This window comes from Schistocerca gregaria, chromosome 1 (genome assembly GCF_023897955.1).
Source record: "Schistocerca gregaria isolate iqSchGreg1 chromosome 1, iqSchGreg1.2, whole genome shotgun sequence".
NCBI lineage: Eukaryota > Metazoa > Arthropoda > Insecta > Orthoptera > Acrididae > Schistocerca > Schistocerca gregaria.
In genome coordinates, this window is record NC_064920.1 from 188,369,540 (window position 1) to 188,387,080 (window position 17,541).

The 17,541-nt window shown below is 44.9% G+C and overlaps 1 protein-coding gene across 1 annotated transcript in view; it reads right to left on the reverse strand.

Moving 5' to 3' along the window:
• LOC126336470 (protein singed wings 2) overlaps positions 1-17,541 on the reverse strand; it is a 375,279-nt gene that overhangs the window by 92,332 nt on the left and 265,406 nt on the right. The window contains exons 2-3 of the mRNA XM_050000213.1: positions 14,030-14,143; positions 1,133-1,289 (exon numbers count right to left, since the gene is read on the reverse strand). Coding sequence (XP_049856170.1) covers positions 1,133-1,289; positions 14,030-14,143 — 271 coding nt within the window. The remainder of the gene's footprint in view (positions 1-1,132; positions 1,290-14,029; positions 14,144-17,541) is intronic.

Consider the following 17,541-nt stretch of genomic DNA (forward strand, 5'->3'; position numbering starts at 1 on the left):
TCGAACCTGCGACCGTAGCAACAGCGCGGTTCCGGACTAAAGCGCCTAGAACCGCTCGGCTACAACGGACGGCAGAACGTTGTTCATGAAGGTCGAAGGCAAGAAGTTTCTGTTATTATTGATAAATGCAAAAGTTGTTTATGAATAACAGAGATATGTTTTAATTAAGTTCGACGAAGAATTAAAGGGACATTTGATACACTGTTGTTTTGCAATTTTTCTTTATTTTACCTTTTTGTTGAGTAAATTACATTTTCTAACGCTATGTGATAACTCCTTGTAGTTTTGTTTATTTTTACTGCTATCTGCCTCTGTTTCACATTATAGGTCAGCAATTTTCGAATTAAAGCTGAATTAAAGATTGAAAATTTTAATTCTGTTTTAAATACTGTTTATTTTTAGGAAACAGAGAGGAATCTATGTAGAAGTAAGGTGTTCTACAGTTTACCCGGCCCTTTATGACCCCCCACTCATTTTCTAGACAGTTCGTAATTTCCGGTTTTTAGAGGGATCTAGTAAGGCAAGGATCGCATACGTAAAGAAAGAGTTCGTTGTGAAGTAACGCCCAGTAGGTACGCAACACACCTAATGTACAGGTAGCACAGGGTACGACATTAGTGGCCAAAGTTATTTGAAAACTTAGTGTATTCTATGCTTACTTATGTTGGTCTACGGTAATTTTGCAACCCTAAATGGCACTCACCTCGAAACCGCCAGGTTAGCCGAGAACGCTAATGCGCTGCTTCCTGGACTCGGGTAGGCGCGCTGGAGCGGATCGAATACACCCGGCGGATGAACGACGGAGGCCGGAGTGCCGGCCAGCCTGGATGCGCTTTTTAGGCGGTTTTCCACATCCCGCTAGGTTAATACCGGGCCGGGCCTTACGTCCCGCCTCAGTTACATGGCTCGCAGACATCTGAACACATTCGCACTATTCCACGGATTACGCTTAACGCTGACAGTTGGGGTACACTAATTCCGTCCCGGCAGGGGGTGGGGGTACGAGGCGGCGGCAGGAAGGGCATTCGGCCACCCCCTAAATTAACCTTACCACATCCGATTAACCATGCAGACCCTGCGTCACTGCGGGAAAAAAGCAAGAGCAAAAGAAAGAAAGAGAAATGGCACTCACCTCGAGCTTGGCCATGGGCGGGAACGGCGCGGAGAGGCGGGAGACGTTGGCGTTGAGCAACGCCACCTGCTGGGCGCCCGGGAAGGCTCGGGCCAGCGCCGCGGGGTCGAGCGTCGCCTCCGGCCAGTCGCACACCCGCACTGAGCGCACGCGAGGCCTGCGGGAAGGGCAGACTCGAGCACTGGTCGCCACACTGCCAGTCTACTGTCACAGTTCCGTCTCCTCACTCGCTGGCCGACTCATTACAGGTCGTAGCTTTAAGGTACACAACTGGCCATTAAAACTGCTACACCAAGAAGAAGTGCAGATGATAAACGTGTATTTATTGGACAAATATATTATACTAGAACTGACATGTGACTACATTTTCACGCAATTTGGGTGCATAGATCCTGAGAAATCAGTACCCAGAACAACCAGCTTTGGCCGTAATAATGGCATTGATACGCCTGGGCATTGAGTCAAACGGAGCTTGGATGGCTTGTACAGGTACAGCTGCCCATGTAGCTTCAACACAATACCACAGTTACCAAGAGTAGTGACTGGCGTATTGTGACGAGCCAGTTGCTCGGCCACCAATGACCAGACGTTTTCAATTGGTGAGAGATCTGGAGAATGTGCTGGCCGGTGCAGCGGTCGAACATTTTCTTTATCCAGAAAGGCCCGTACAGGACCTGCAACATGCGGTCGTGCATTATCCTGCTGAAAAGTAAGGTTTCGCAGGGATCGAATGAAGGGTAGAGCCGCGGGTCGTAAGACATCTTAAATGTAACGTCCACTGTCCAATTAGTGTATTGAGCGTGTGAAGAATGATTACTTAAATGCTTCAATACTCACTGCAATTAGTCTAACCTTTTCATCACAGTCCCTATAGGAATGATATGTAGAGTGTTGTATATTCCTAGATGCCTCACTTAAAATCGGTTCTTGAAAATTTTAAGTAGGCTTTTGCGGGATGCTTGGCACCTGCCGTCAAGCGTCTGCGAGATTTGTCAGCATCTGCGTGGCCATCTCCCACATGAGAAGTAAACCTGAGAACATTGTGTGCAACATATCACTTTGAAGAACGTGATATGTTATCCGACGTCTACCTGATCAATGGACGATGGTAGCGACATTTGAATTTTTTTAATTTATTTTTTCTGTTTCTTCTTTTTTTGTTAAGTACTTTAGAATCGCATATTATTCCAAACTTTGATTCGTATTTTTGCGTCTGCATGGGTTAGACAGACGCAGCGTGTCTGCAAGACAGGGCGACTTTTGCGGCTTGACTGCGCTTCGCTGTATCTGCTAGTGTGGTGGTTTTTTCTGTGTTACAGTGTCCTGACTTCCAGGTGCGTCACGTGCTCTGGAACCTGAGTACCACGACAATGCGTATGACGTCACGAAAAGAAAAGCAACAAGAAAAAAAATTCAGTGTCTCACTATGAGATGAGAGAACTGTCATATAGGTCAAACGTGACACATGTCATATAGCTCATGTACCGATGAACTACACTACTGTCCATTAAAACTGCTACACCAAGGAGAAATGCAGATGATAATTGGGTATTCATTGGACAAATATATCATACTAGAAAAGACACATGATTACATTTTCACGCAAATTTGGGTGCATAGATGCTGAGAAATCAGTACCAAGAACAACCACCTCTGGCCGTAATCATGGCCTTGATACGCCTGAGCATTGAGTCAAACAGAGCTTGGATGGCGTGTACAGGTACAGCTGCCCATGCAGCTTCAACACGATACCACAGTTCATCAAGAGTAGTGACTGGCGTATTGTGACGAGCCAGTTGCTCGGCCACAATTGACCAGACGTTTTCAATTGGTGAGAGATGTGGAGAATGTGATGGTCAGGACAGCAACGACCATTTTCTGAATCCAGAGAGGCCCGTACAGAACCTGCAACATGCGATCGTGAATGACTGCTGAAATGTAGTGTTTCGCAGGGATCGAATGAAGGGTAGAGCGACGGGTCGTAAGACATCTGAAATGTAACGTCCAGTGTTCAAATTGCCGTCAATGCGAACAAGAGGTGACCGAGACGTGTAATCAATGGCACCTCATACCATTACGCCGGGTGATACGTCAGTATGGCGACGACGAATACACGCTTCCAATGTGCGTTCACCGCGATGTCGACAAACAGGGATGCGACCATCGTGACGCTGTGAACAGAATCTGGATTCATCCGAAAAAATGACGTTTTGCCATTCGTGCACCCAGATTCGTAATTGATTACACTATCACAGGCGTTCCTGTCTGTGCTGCAGCGTCAAGGGTAACCGCAGCCACGGTCCCGAGTTGATAGTCCATGCTGCTTAAACTTCGTCAAACTGTTCGTGCAGATGGTTGTTGTCTTGCAAGCGTCCCCATCTGTTGACTCGGGGATCGAGACGTGGCTGCCCGATCAGTTACACCCATTCGGATAAGATGGCCGTCATCTCGACTGCTAGTGATACGAGGCCGTTGGGATCCAGCACGGCGTTCCGTATTACCCTCCTGAAACCACCGATCCCTTATTCTGCTAACAGTCATTGGATCTCGACCAACGCGAGCAACAACGTCGCGATACGATAAGCTGAAATCGCGATAGGCTACAATCCGATTTTTATCAAAGTCGGAAACGTGATGGTACGCATTTCTCTTCCTCACACGAAGCATCACAACAACGTTTCACCAGGCAATGGCGGTCAACTGCTGTTTGTGTATTAGAAATCGATTGTAAACTTTTTTCCCATGTCAGCACGTTGTAGGTGTCACCACCGGTGCCAACCTTGTGTGAATGCTCTGAAAAGCTAATCATTTGCATATCACAGCATCTTCTTTCTGTCGGTTAAATTTCGCGTCTGTAGCACATCATCTTCGTGGTGTAGCAGTTTTAATGGCCAGTAGTGTACGACTCTTGGAATTTTACCGGCAGATAGAACACTCCATCATCTTTCATGTGTGCGTGCGGGACAGCAATACTGCACCTTCCAATATTTCGTCTGATAACCGAACAGCTATCTTCAAAGCGAGTTGCTGACTGATGTAAAACCACTCGAGACAATGATATACTAAGGAGTACATGTGCGTGCATGAGAGACAACTGTCGTTATGCACAGAAGAAGAATAAAAAAAAAAGAAACGCCGAACCGCTTACGAATTCCGTGACTAATTATGAAAATGGATGGTATGTGTTATAACGGCAGTTAACGAACACTCAGAGCAATAATTCCTCTGAAAGCATGTGTATTATGGGGAACTAAAGATAATGGCCACTAATCTTATCCTATTGGGATTCTGTGGTCAAGGAAGTTGTGGAAATACAATTAGCAGTCTCGTTCAATAGAGAACAGGGTTTCCAGCTTAACAAATAGTGAAAACCATTCATTACCACGTCTGCACTCTCTGATGAATCGCTGTGACAAGTGTTCGATGCATGGCGTTTCAACACACGCAAGCCATTTTAATACTCGTAGTTAGCTATTATTGTAGCTGTCCTGGTGATGGTTTGAGGAAGTAGAAGTGAAAGTGACCTTAGCTCCCGAAAGTCCTGCGGAATAACCACCTAAAGCCCAAACCATCCAAAATACAGGTGTGTGTATTTGTCTTGAGAAATAGACAAGCTAGAAAAAATGTGGAAGTAACTTGGAGATAGAAGCAACTACAGAACTGGGCGTCCCCTACATACCTCTGAGTAAAGCTCGACCAGACACAAAGACCACTCCGGAAACATGAAGCTCGAAGTATGCAGTCGAGATAATATTATAAGCAAGCTCACTAATAGCGTTGGGGTTCTAACCTCGTCTGCTCTGCTCGTACCTCTATGTTTCTCTGGTGTAGCAATCTGGCAGAACCCCGCACGCACCAGGGACATTGACACTGCTTTTAACAAATCAGGTAGGATTATAACTTGTTGCTACGATCAACTTCAGTTCACAAAATCTAACACCTGATTGGTATTGGGTATTAGACGAAGAACAGCAGCATAAGTTCAGAAGAAAACCAGGAAAAAGATTCCAGGCACCCCATGTTTGGAAGCAAAACATCATGTTGCAGGCTGAAGTCGAGAAAGAGATTTCTTCGAACAACTGAAGCCATTACATCACCACCTTCCGCTCACCGAATAGAACTGTGGCGAAACAGCTGGAAGTAGTAACCAGAACCTAAAAGACGATCGCACTGCTGTTTTTCAACTACTCTACCAGATGTGGAAGACACTGAACAGATTACGAACTGGAGTGACGCGCTGCAAACGATACTTCTACGTTACTGGAGATGCAACCTGCTAATGTTGAGAATTTCAAGATGCTGATCACCTCTTGGTCTGCCCGACGTCGCGTGACGCCTGCAAGCTAGAGGACCACGTTTCAGCAAATGTTTCAGCAATGAAGAATGCTGGATTTTGGGCCTCAAAGTCAGCTTGCGATATACAAATCTTGTGTGTACTTATATTGTAGATATGTTTCGTATTCGTAAATAACTGTACTGTCCTGGATGCTATATTAATAATAACACTAATAATAATTATAATAAGTCACGTAATTCTTAAGCAATGTACATTTGCTAACACGGCTCTTGCTATGTTTCACTCTTAGACGCATAAAGTTTTGTCTGTGATGGACGCACTTGCCGATAGCCTTATATCTGACGAACATGCGTCTACTTCAAAGTATTGCATTAAGTGCTTAAAATTTTGTCACCAGCTCACACTGAAGATGACTGTGCGATTGTTGGCCGAAATTTCGAAAGGACGAAGAATGATGTGGTTTCGTGCCCCGACGGATGATGCAATATTAATCGACATTGTCTGCAAGAAAGGCAGAAGAAATGTTGTACAAAATTACTGTGCTTTATTTTTGACAGGCATCCGGGGATAGTAGAACATATTTTTAAATTTAAATGTAGTGTATCTAGAAAAGAATGACTAACCCCATGTCAATCAGCAAGGATTCCCAGGTCACCATCATGCGAAACCCACGTTGTAGTTTTCTAACATGGTATCCGCAAAGCCATAGGTCGAGACAGCGACATCGATACATTATTTCGGGCCATCCGGAAGATATATGACGCAGAATCAGAACACCGCTTGCTAAATAAATTTGACAGTAAACAGTATCGAAAGAAAATATGTGACTAGACAGGATTTCTTGGTAGAGAGGACCCAGCACGTAATCTTAGATGGAGACTCACTGACAGATGCAGAAGTAACTTCAGGCGTGTCGCAGCAAAGTATGTTGGAATTCTTGTTGTTTATTTCTATGTTAATGATCTGGCGGGGTATATTAATAATACCCTCAGACATTTCCAAATTACACAGTTAATTATAATGAAGCACCTTTTCAAAAGCCGCACAAATATTTAGGCAGAGCCGGCCACTGTGACCGAGCGGTTCTAGGCGCTTCAGTCCGGAACTGCGCTGATGCTACGGTCGCAGTTTCGAATCCTGCCTCGGGCATGGATGTGTGTGATGTCTTTAGGTTAGTTAGGTTTAAGTAGGGACAGATGACCTCAGACGTTGTCCCGTAGTGCTTAGAGCCATTTGAACCATTTTTTATTCAGCCAGATTTTGATAAGATTTCAAAATGCTCCAGAGATCGGTAAATTGCTTTAAATGCTCGGAAATTTAAGATATCTAACTTCACAAAACACAAAAATATATTATCGTCTGACGAAAATATCAGTCAGTCACAATTGCTACGCCCACCAAAATACCTGTCTCTCACGATCTCCGCCAGCCGCGGTGGCCTCGCGGTTCTAGGCGCGCAGTCCGGAACGGTGCGACTGCTACGGTCGCAGGTTCGAATCCTGCCTCGGGCATGGATGTGTGTGATGTCCTTAGGTTAGTTAGGTTTATGTAGTTCTAAGTTCTAGCGGACTGATGACCACAACAGTTGAGTCCCATAGTGCTCAGAGCCATTTGAACCATCACTGATATGAAATTGGATGGTGGACTTCAGTTAATTCGAAGTATATTGAAATAATGCAGTGTTTACGGTACTCTTTTGCTACCTATCCTATAATACTGCTGTACTGAATGGACCTCATACCAGGTAGCAATGGAAATGCCGTGTGGCTAGTGCCTCCCGTCGGGTAGACCGTTCGCCTGGTGCAAGTCTTTCGAGTTTACGTCACTTCAGCAACTTGCGCGTCGATGGGGATAAAATTATGATGATAAGGACAACATAACACCCAGTCCCTGAGCGGAGAAAATCTCCGACCCAGCCGGGAATCGAATCCGGGCCGTTAGGTATGACATTCCGTCGCCTGACCACTCAGCTACCAGGGGCGGACATACCAGGTAGTACTAATAGGAGATATAGTAAAAATACGAAGAAGAGAAGCGCGAGTGGATACAATTTCGTTCAGTGCACGAAAGAGCGTCAAAGAGAGGCTGAAAAACTTGAACTGGCAGACGCTTGAAGATTGGCGCCATGATAGCCTGCCATCAAAGTGTCAAGAAACGATAATAAGTGAAAATTGAGGAACGTATTACAACCTGCGAAGTATAGCTCCTGTACTGACCGCAACAACATTACACCAAAACTATGTACCGGACCGAGACACGGGACCTTTGCCTTTCGCGGTTAAGTGCTCTACCAACTGAGCTACCCTCGCACGACTCACGATTCGTCCTCACAACTTTAATTCCGCCGGTACCTCCCAAACTTCAAAGAAGCTGTTCTGCGAACGTTGCAGTACTATCACTCCTGGAAGAAATGATATTGCGCAGACATGGCTTAGCCACAGCCTGGGAGATGTTTACAGAGTGAGATTTTCACTCTGCAGAGGAGTGTGCGCTGATAGGTAACTTTCTGGCAGATTAAAACTGTGTGCCGGACCGAGACTCACAGACGGGGCCTTTTGCCTTTCGCGGGCAAGTGCTCTACCAACTGAGCTACCCAAGAACGACTCACGACCCATCCTCACAAGAGCACTTGCCCGCGAAAGGCAAAAGATCCTAAGATCGAGTCTCGGTCCGGCACACAGTTTTGATCTGCCAGGAAGTTACATGTCAGCACACACTCTGCTGCACAGTAAAAATCTCATTTTCATTACAATGTCCAGTCACATTGATGTGACCACCTGTTAAAAGCCTGAATATCCATCTTTTGCAGCGCTGACTTCTACGAGATTTGCAACAAGAATGTCAGTTAGGTTCTGGAACCATGCTGACTCCAGCGCCGTGGCTGCCTGCGCAAGGTTTTTGGCTGACGATCCATGGCGAGAACAGCCCTATCGAAGTGGCCACACATATTCTCGATTGGTTTCAAATCCGGGGAGTTTGGTAGCCACGGCAGTACGGTAAACTCATCCTTGTACTCTTACAAACATACACGTGAACTACGAGCCGTCTGACACATTCTGTTGTCCTGCTGGTAGACGCCATTTTGTGGAGGAAAAAAAACTGCATGTAGGGATGGGCAGGGTCTCCAAGGATAGATACATACTTGTGTTGATCCATTATGTCTTCTAAGAAGACTAGATCACCCAGGGAATGCCATCCAGCCAGGACCCTTCTTACGATTGTTGCAGTGTCTTTGCCTCCAGACATTGCACACCGTACAGAACGGCCATCTGTCCGCATAAAACATGATTCATCTGAAAAAGCCATCTGATTCCACTCAGTGGGCATCCAGTTGTGGTATTGTTGTACAAATTAAAGCGTTGTTTTCCAATGAACGGGCAGTCAGCACGGATGCATGAACCAGGCGCCTGCTGCGGAGGCCCATATGCAGCAACGTTCGCTGAACGGCCATTGAGGAAGTGTGTTGGTAGCCTCCTGGTTCATCTGGGCTATCAGTCGCTCACCAGCTGCACGTCTCTTCGCCCGAAAACATCTCCTCAACCTTCGTTCACACCTGTTGTTGTGTACATAGTTCCGCGTAGTCAGCGCGTACACAACTTTCCCACTAGAGCGCGCCCCGCTAAGCGCAACAGCGCAGGCGCAGCGCTCGTCCGTCTCTGCACAACGAGATGGCGCTGGCATTAAGACAGACCAAATTCTGCTTCCGCCGATCCGGGTATTAATATGTAACGCAGCCAATGAGATTGCTGCTAACGTAGAACTTTTCTCCTCGCGGATCACACTCGCGCAGTGATACCTGAACGCGCGAGGTATTATAACGAGTGTACAGACCGCCGATTAGTGAGTCTGCATTAGTCTGCACCAGTCTCTACCAGTCTATAGTCAAGTTTCAGTCTGCGCCTAATAACATTAGCATATTCCTGTACTTAGCCATGCAGATAAATGTATAGACACTTTTGTCAAGTATCAGAGATATATGGGAGAATAAGATTAACGTACCAATACCAAAGGAACTTCAGATTGTCAATTGTAAATAGCATCCAGAACCAAGTTAAGTAATTTTTATGCTTGTTATTATTTTAATAAATGTGTGTGAAAATTAATCAAGTTCTGTTTAAAGTTGGTCACCGTCAATCTGCTACTCTAAGCAAGTGGCATTTCTATTGTCTGACCTAACGGCAGAAGATAAACACGCCACGATAAGACCACGAGACATATTGCTGACACTCGCCATCTTCGTTAGAGCGACAAATAAAATAATCTGATGGTGTGTCTACCGAGGGTCTTAAAGTAAGCACACCACACCTGTCATGTATGGCCCATAGTACACCACAGTTGCCTCGGCACCAGTTTTGGAAGGTGCCACTTTGCCGTGCACGGTTCACTTTATCCATGGTGCCACGTAAACAGTTTACAAACTTAGCCGCTTCGGAAATACATCCCCCTTTGCCTGAAAGCCAATGATCACCCTCTTTCGGACTTCAGAAAAACCGCTCCATTTCCGCATTGCAATGACTGTACTGTTCCCGAATCCCTCCACCAACACTCTTTTGAATTCCTCCACCAACACCTTTCAATGCTAATGCTGCCACCTGCCATCTGTGAGTGGTTATTGGACGTTGACGTCCAACATAGGCGGTGATGACATTAATGTGATTGACCGTGTAGATTAACTACAGCCCACACAGAACCATTATCGCAAACAGTACGCGAATCGAACGGGAATGTGGTATCGATAGTTCCGATGCCACAACGTAGGTTGGCACTACGAGAGCGGACGAACTACGCCGACCTCAGCGCCCTCTAGCCAACGCTGTGGGGCTCCACGAGCGCCGCTCCGCTCTCTGTCGAGTTGATCAAGAGCAGCCGGCCCGGAACCATCGCTTCAACTTCAGTGTGCATTGGCTCGCTATTGAGACTTTCTACTGCATACGACGGGAATGTGGCTTCCCCCCACGTGCTCATCATCGCAAAGTTACGTAACCATTTATTAACTTTGCCTATAGTAAACATCTTTAATTTTATACGCAGTACCGAAGTGCTTTACCTCTCCCGCTCCTACTCGCACCCTTCATTCGGCCTATTTTGCAGATCACAGGAGCAGACCCACGCGCCGCCTTCCAGGCGGGATACAAAAGAGTGCAGGTTGTGCGCAGCTCGTGGTCTAGTAACGGCGGCACGGTAGCTGAGCGTGTTCGGTCAGAGTGTTTAGCTGCCATCCGTAATAAAAACTGAGTGAACGGGTCAACGAACAACCTGAAAGGGTGTCATCGGACGTCCGCCACAGACAAATTCAACGAACAATAAAAAACAAAATGAGATAAACAAAGGGGTTAGTGTTGCTGCTTCTGCAACCTGGGGGCCAAGGTTGGGGACTTTTCTCTGCTCGGGGACTGGGTGTTTGCGTTGTCGTTATCATTTCAGCATCATCATTCCTGACAGTGAATACATTGGACTGTGATAAAACTGGGACTTTAAACGGTCGCTGATGACCGCATAGATGAGCGCCCCACAAACAAAACATCATCATCATTAGAGTACAGGTTTATCTTTAAATCAGGGATTCCTAACAATTTCATACAAGCATTTTCAATCTTGTGGGCTGCGTATATTTGAAATTTAATATATTAAAGGAGCTGAATAAGTAACAACATAAAGTCAACTGTTTCTTTTCTTTTTTTTTTTTTGCAGTAACACTGTTAGAAATTTGTTTAAAATAATTGCGTAATTCGGTGAAGAAAACATTTATATAGATTTTTACACCTATGCAGAAGTCATAATTTCGAGCATAACACCATATTCTTGCAAGAAAGTAGCAAATTCGACAAAAACGGTTGTGAAAGCATAATTCCGAAATTTTTATTGCGGCCTGGCATCCTTCAAACACAGAAATAGGTAGGTACCAGTAACTTGAGTAAAAACACAGAAGGATGGTTGAAATGGCTCTGAGCACTATGGGACTCAACTGCTGTGGTCATCAGTCCCCTAGAACTACTTAAACCTAACTAACCTAAGGACATCACATACATCAATGCCCGAGGCAGGATTCGAACCTGCGACCGTAGCAGTCGCACGGCTCCGGACTGCGCTCCTAGAACCGCGAGAAACACAGAAGGAAACGAAAAATAGCTGAAACACAAAAAAGTATTCTAGTTTATGTAACTGCTCGTTAAGAGTGACGAATGTGGCTACATTATAATAAAGACACTCGAAAAAGTTGGGCTTTGACGTAGCGTGAACTTCTGTTGACGGAGGCAAAGCGGGTATTAGCGCAAGAAAACTGCTACTGCTGTATATGGAGGATCTGTTTTGAAATGCATTCTGTCAGTTTTGGTTCGAGCTCATAAGAAAACCAATGATGGCTACGTAACGAGAGATGTAAATCTGAAGATGTATATTCAAGAGAATTCATGGTGTAAACTTGACGCAAATGGGGAAACCCGTCACAAATGAATTATGCTAATGTCTTCATTACTGTCGCACTGTTTCCACAATAAAAACCGAGTTAGTACAGTTACAGACCTATTTGTGTCAAAATAAATGAAAAGGACGCTAAATGTGGCAGTAACGAACTAATTTAATACAAACTTATGATACAGTAAATCAGTGCCAGGAGTTGCATTGGATGGCTGCAACATGAAGAAATTTGTGATGGATGTTGCTTTCGTATCTATTTGTACTACGACAATGAGTTCGCAGTGCTCTCCATGGAACTTATCTGCATTCTTATTTTCTTGACAATAATCAGGCCTGCTCCTATATTACCCCTACATGATATTGTGTTGATAACATTGGACTCATCTTTCCAGAAGTCCTTTTACTCAAATTTAGTATTCGTACCATCCATTTCTTCTCGTGCTGTATGCCTGAAAATTTAGCAGAAATAACTACTTGATGTACAGAACAATGAATCCTGTCTGTCAACAATTGTAATTTCTTGATCTTTCATTTTGAACTAAACCTTTAAATTCATTCTGCAAGGTGTTGTAATGTCTGTTCATGACACATTTACAGTATCCGTAACATAATAGACAGTGAAAATTCGCTCATGAATTTTAACAGATTTCGAGAGGTACCAAAACTGAATGGAACCAGTCACTATTGTGCAAAAAGTGGTAGTTCAGATTCTATTAAAATATAATTTTTTAAGTAGACTACTGGCCATTAAAATTGCTACACCACGAGGATGACGTGCTACAGACGCGAAATTTAACAGACAGGAAGAAGATGCTGTGATATGTAAATGATTAGCTTTTCAGAGCATTCACACATGGTTGACGCCGGTGGCGTCACCTACAACGTGCTGACATGGGAAAGTTTCCAATCGATTTCTCATTGACAAACAGCAACTGACTAGCGTTGCCTGGTGAAACGTTGTTGTGATGCCTCGTGTAAGGAGGAGAAATGCGTACCATCACCTTTACGACTTTGATAAAGGTCGGGATGTAGCCTATCGAGATTGCAGATTATCGTATCGCGACACTGCTGCTCGCGTTGGTCGACATCCAAAGACCGTTCGCAGAATATGGAACCGGTGGATTCAGGAGGGTAATACGGAACGCCGTGCTGGATCCCAACGGCCTCGTATCACTAGCAGTTGAGATGACAGGCATCTTATCCGCATGAGTGCAACGGATTGTGCAGCCACGTCTCGATCCCTGAGTCAACAGATGGGGACGTTTGCAAGAGAACAACCATCTGTACGATCAGTTCGACGGCGTTTGCAGCAGCATGGACTATCAGCTAGGAGACTATGGCTGTGGTTACCCTCGACGCTACATCACAGACTGGAGCGCCTGCGATAGTGTACTCAACTACGAACCTGTGTGCACGAATGTCAAAACGTCATTTTTTCGGATGAATACAGGTTATGTCTACAGCATCATGATGGTCGCATCCGTGTTTGGCGACATCGCAGCGAAGGCACATTGGCAGCGTGTAATCGTCATCGCCATACTGGCGTATCACCCGGCATGATGGTAAGGGGTGCCATTCGTTACACGTCTCGCTCACCTCTGACTGCATATTGGAGGTCCTGTACGAGCCTTTGTGGAAACAGAAAATGTTCGACTGCTGCCCTGGCCAGCAGATTCTCCAGATCTCTCACCAACTGAAAACTTCTGGTCAATGGTGGCCGAGCAACTGACTCATCACAATACACCAGTCACTACTCTTGATGAACTGTGCTATCGTGTTGAAGTTGCATGGGCAGCTGTACCTGTACACGCCATCCAAGCTCTGTTTGACTCAATGCCCAGGCGTATCAAGGCCGTTATTACGGCCACAGATGGTTGCTCTGGGTACTGATTTCTCACGTTCTATGCACCCAAATTGGGTGAAAATGTGATGACATGTCAGTTCTAGTATAATGTATTTGTCCAATGAATACCCGAGTATCATCTGCATTTCTTCTTGGTGTAGCAATTTTAATGGCCAGTAGTGCATTTTATAATGAATTTATTTAAGTCTGCTCTGTTTTCGTCCAGTTTCGCTGCACTTGCGCTATTTTTGTACCGTATCAGCAGTTACTAAATGAAACAAGGAAGTTCGTAGGGAAAATGTTGAGGAGCGCCGTTATGGCGCTGCTGGCGGCTACTCACGCGGCGGTCGTGGCGAACTGGTGCAGCCCTCCGGAGCAGACGACGCGGTGTCCCCGCAGCCGCTGGCAGGACGCCTTCTCAGGACACTCTTCCCCGCACACCGAGGCCGCCCACCTGCAAACACAAGCACAGCTCACTGCCGAACCCTGCCGGAGCTGCACAAAACGGAGCTGAAAGCGCGCTCTGCTAGAACTGTAGCGGTGATCAGGAACTGAGCATCACGGGACTCTCAATAGTGGACGTGATTTTAACATAGCGATGCTACAATGATAATGGCGGTACTAGGGACGTTTACATCATATACAGGGTGGTCCATTGATAGTGACCGGGCCAAATATTCACGAAACAAACCTCAAACGAAAAAAACTACAAAGAACGAAACTCGTCTAGCTTGAAGGGGGAAACCAGGTGGCGCTTTGGTTGGCCCGCTGGGAGATGCCATACGTCACACGGATATCAACTGCGTGTTTTTCTTTTTTTTTAGTAGGAACCCCCATTTTTATTACATATTCGTGTAGTACGTGAAGAAATATGAACGTTTTAGTTGGACCACTTTTTTCGCTTTGTGATGGCGCTGTAATAGTCACCAACATATGGCTCACAATTTTAGACGAACAGATGGTAACAGGAAGGTTTTTTAAATTAAAATACAGAACGTAGGTACGTTGAACATTTTATTTCGGTTGTTCCAGTGTGATACATGTACCTTTGTGAACTTATCATTTCTGAGAACGCATGCTGTTACAGCGTGATTACCTGTAAATACCACATTAATGCAGTAAATGCTCAAAATGATGTCCGCCAACCGCAATGCATTTGGCAATACCTGTAACGACATTCCTCTCAACAGCGAGTAGTTCGTCTTCAGTAATGTCGGCACATGCAGTGACAATGCGCTGGCGCATGTTGTCAGGCGCTGTTGGTTGATCACGATAGCAAATATACTTCAACTTTTCCCACAGAAATAAATCCGGGGATGTCAGATCCGGTGAACGTGCGCGCCATGGTATGTATGGTGCTTCGACGACCAATCCACCTGTCATGAAATATGCTATTCAATACCGCTTCAACCGCACCAGAGATATGTGCCGAACATCCATCATGTTGGAAGTACATCGCCATTCTGTCATGCAGTGAAAAATCTTATAGTAACATCGGTAGAACATTATGTAGAAAATCAGCATACATTGCACCATTTAGATTGCCATCGTTAAAATGGGGGCCAATTATCCTTCCTCCCATAACGTCGCACCATACATTAACCCTCCAAGGTCGCTGATGTTCCACTTGTCACAGCCATCGTAGATTTTCCGTTGCCCAATAGTGCATATTACGCCGGTTTACGATACCGCTGTTAGTGAATGACGCTTCGTCGCTAAATAGAACGCGTGCACAAAATCTGTCATCGTCCCGTAATTTCTCTTGTGTCCAGTGGCAGAAGTGTACACGTCGCTCAGAGTCGTCGCCATACAATTGCTGCTGAATACAAATATGGTACGGGTGCAATCGATGTTGATGTAGCATTGTCAACACCGTCATTTTTGAGATTCCCGATTCTCGCGCAGTTTGTGTGCTACTGATGTGCGGATTAGCCAGCACAGCAGCTACAACACCTACTTGGGCATCATCATTTGTTGTTGGTCGTGGTTGTTTCAGATGTACCTGAACACTTCCCGTTTCCTTAAATAACGTACGTATCCGGCGAACGGTCCGGACACTTGGATGATGTCGTCCAGGATACCGAGCAGCATACATAGCACATGCCCGTTGGGCATTTTGATCACAATAGCCATATATCAACACGATATCGGCCTTTTCGCAATTGGCAAACGGTCAATTTTAACACGGGTAATGTATCACGAAGAAAATACCGTCCGCACTGGCGGAATGTTACGTGAAACCATGTACTTATACGTTTGCGCCATCTATCAAAAAGCGAAAAAAGTGGTCCAAATAAAATATTCATATTTCCTTAAGTACTACACTAAATGTAATAAAAAATGGGGGTTCCTATTTAAAAAACCGCAGTTATATCCGCTTGATCTATGGCAGCGCCATCTAGCGGGCCAACCTTAGCGCCATCTGGTTTCCCCCTTCAAGCTAGACAAGTTTCGCTCTTTGCCGTTTCATCGTTTGATGCTTATTTCGTGAGATAGTTGGCCCGGTCACTATCAATGCACCAGCCTGTATATGGCGTTTCATCCACTAGTAAATCTATGTGGATAATCTGCAAATCACACTTAAGTGCTTGGCGGAAGGTACATCGAATCACCTTCACAATAATTCTCCACTATTGCAATCTCGAATAGCGCGCAGAAAAAACTGACACCTATACCTTTCAGTGCGAACTCTGATTTCCTTTAATTTACTATGATAATAGTTTCTCCCTAAATAGGCCGGCGTCAATAAAATATTTTCGCACTGTGAGGAGAACTCTGGCGACAGAAATTTCGTGGGAAGATTCTGCCACAAAGAAAAACGCCTTTGTTTTAGTGGTGTCCACCCTATATCCCCTACCGTGTCCGTGAAACTCTCTCCCCTGTTTTGCGATAATACAAAAGGTGCTGCTCTTCTTTGAACTTTCTCGATGTACTCCATTAATCTCATCCAACAAGGATCCAAGGTTACGCAGCAGTACTCCAAAAGAGGAAAGACAAGAGTAGTTTACGCAGTCTCTTTAGCAGACATGTTGCATTTTCTAAGAGTTCTACCAATAAAGCGCAGTCTTTGGTTTACCTTACCGATAACATTTTGTCTAAGATTTAATTCCAATTTAAGTTGTTCGTATTTGTATTTCCCAGGTATCTAGTTGAATCTACGGTGTGTAGATGTGACTGATTTATCGTATAACATAAGTTTAACAGATTCCTTTCAGCACTCGTGTGGATGATTTCACACTTTTCATTATTTAGGCTCAATTGCCAATTTTCGCACCACACAGATATCTTTTATAAATCGTTTTGCAATTTGGCTTCCTCTTCTGATGACTTTACTAAACGATAAACGACAGTATCATCGACAAAAAACATAAGACGGCTGCTCAGGTTGTCTCCTAAGTCGTCTATATAGATACGAAACAGCAGAGGGCCTTGGAGAATGCCAGAAATCATCTGTTTTACTCGATGACTTCCCGTCAATTACTACGAACTGGTGACGGAAACCACGAATCCAGTCAAATAACTGAGACGATACTCCATAAGGACGTACTTTTACTAAAAGTCATTTGTGTGTGACAGTGCCAAAAACCTCCTGGAAATCTAGAAATACGGTATCATGAAATCCCTTCCAGCGGCCTCAACACTTAGTGTGTGTAAACAGCTAGTTGAGTTTCACACGGACGACATTTTCTAAATCTGCGTTGACTGAGTGTCAATAGACCGTTCTCCTCGAGGTAATTCATGATATTCCAACACAATATTTCTTCCAAAATCATGGTGCAAATCGATGTTAATGGTATGGGCCTGTAATCTAGTGGATTACTCCTACTACCTATCTTGAATATTGGTGTGATT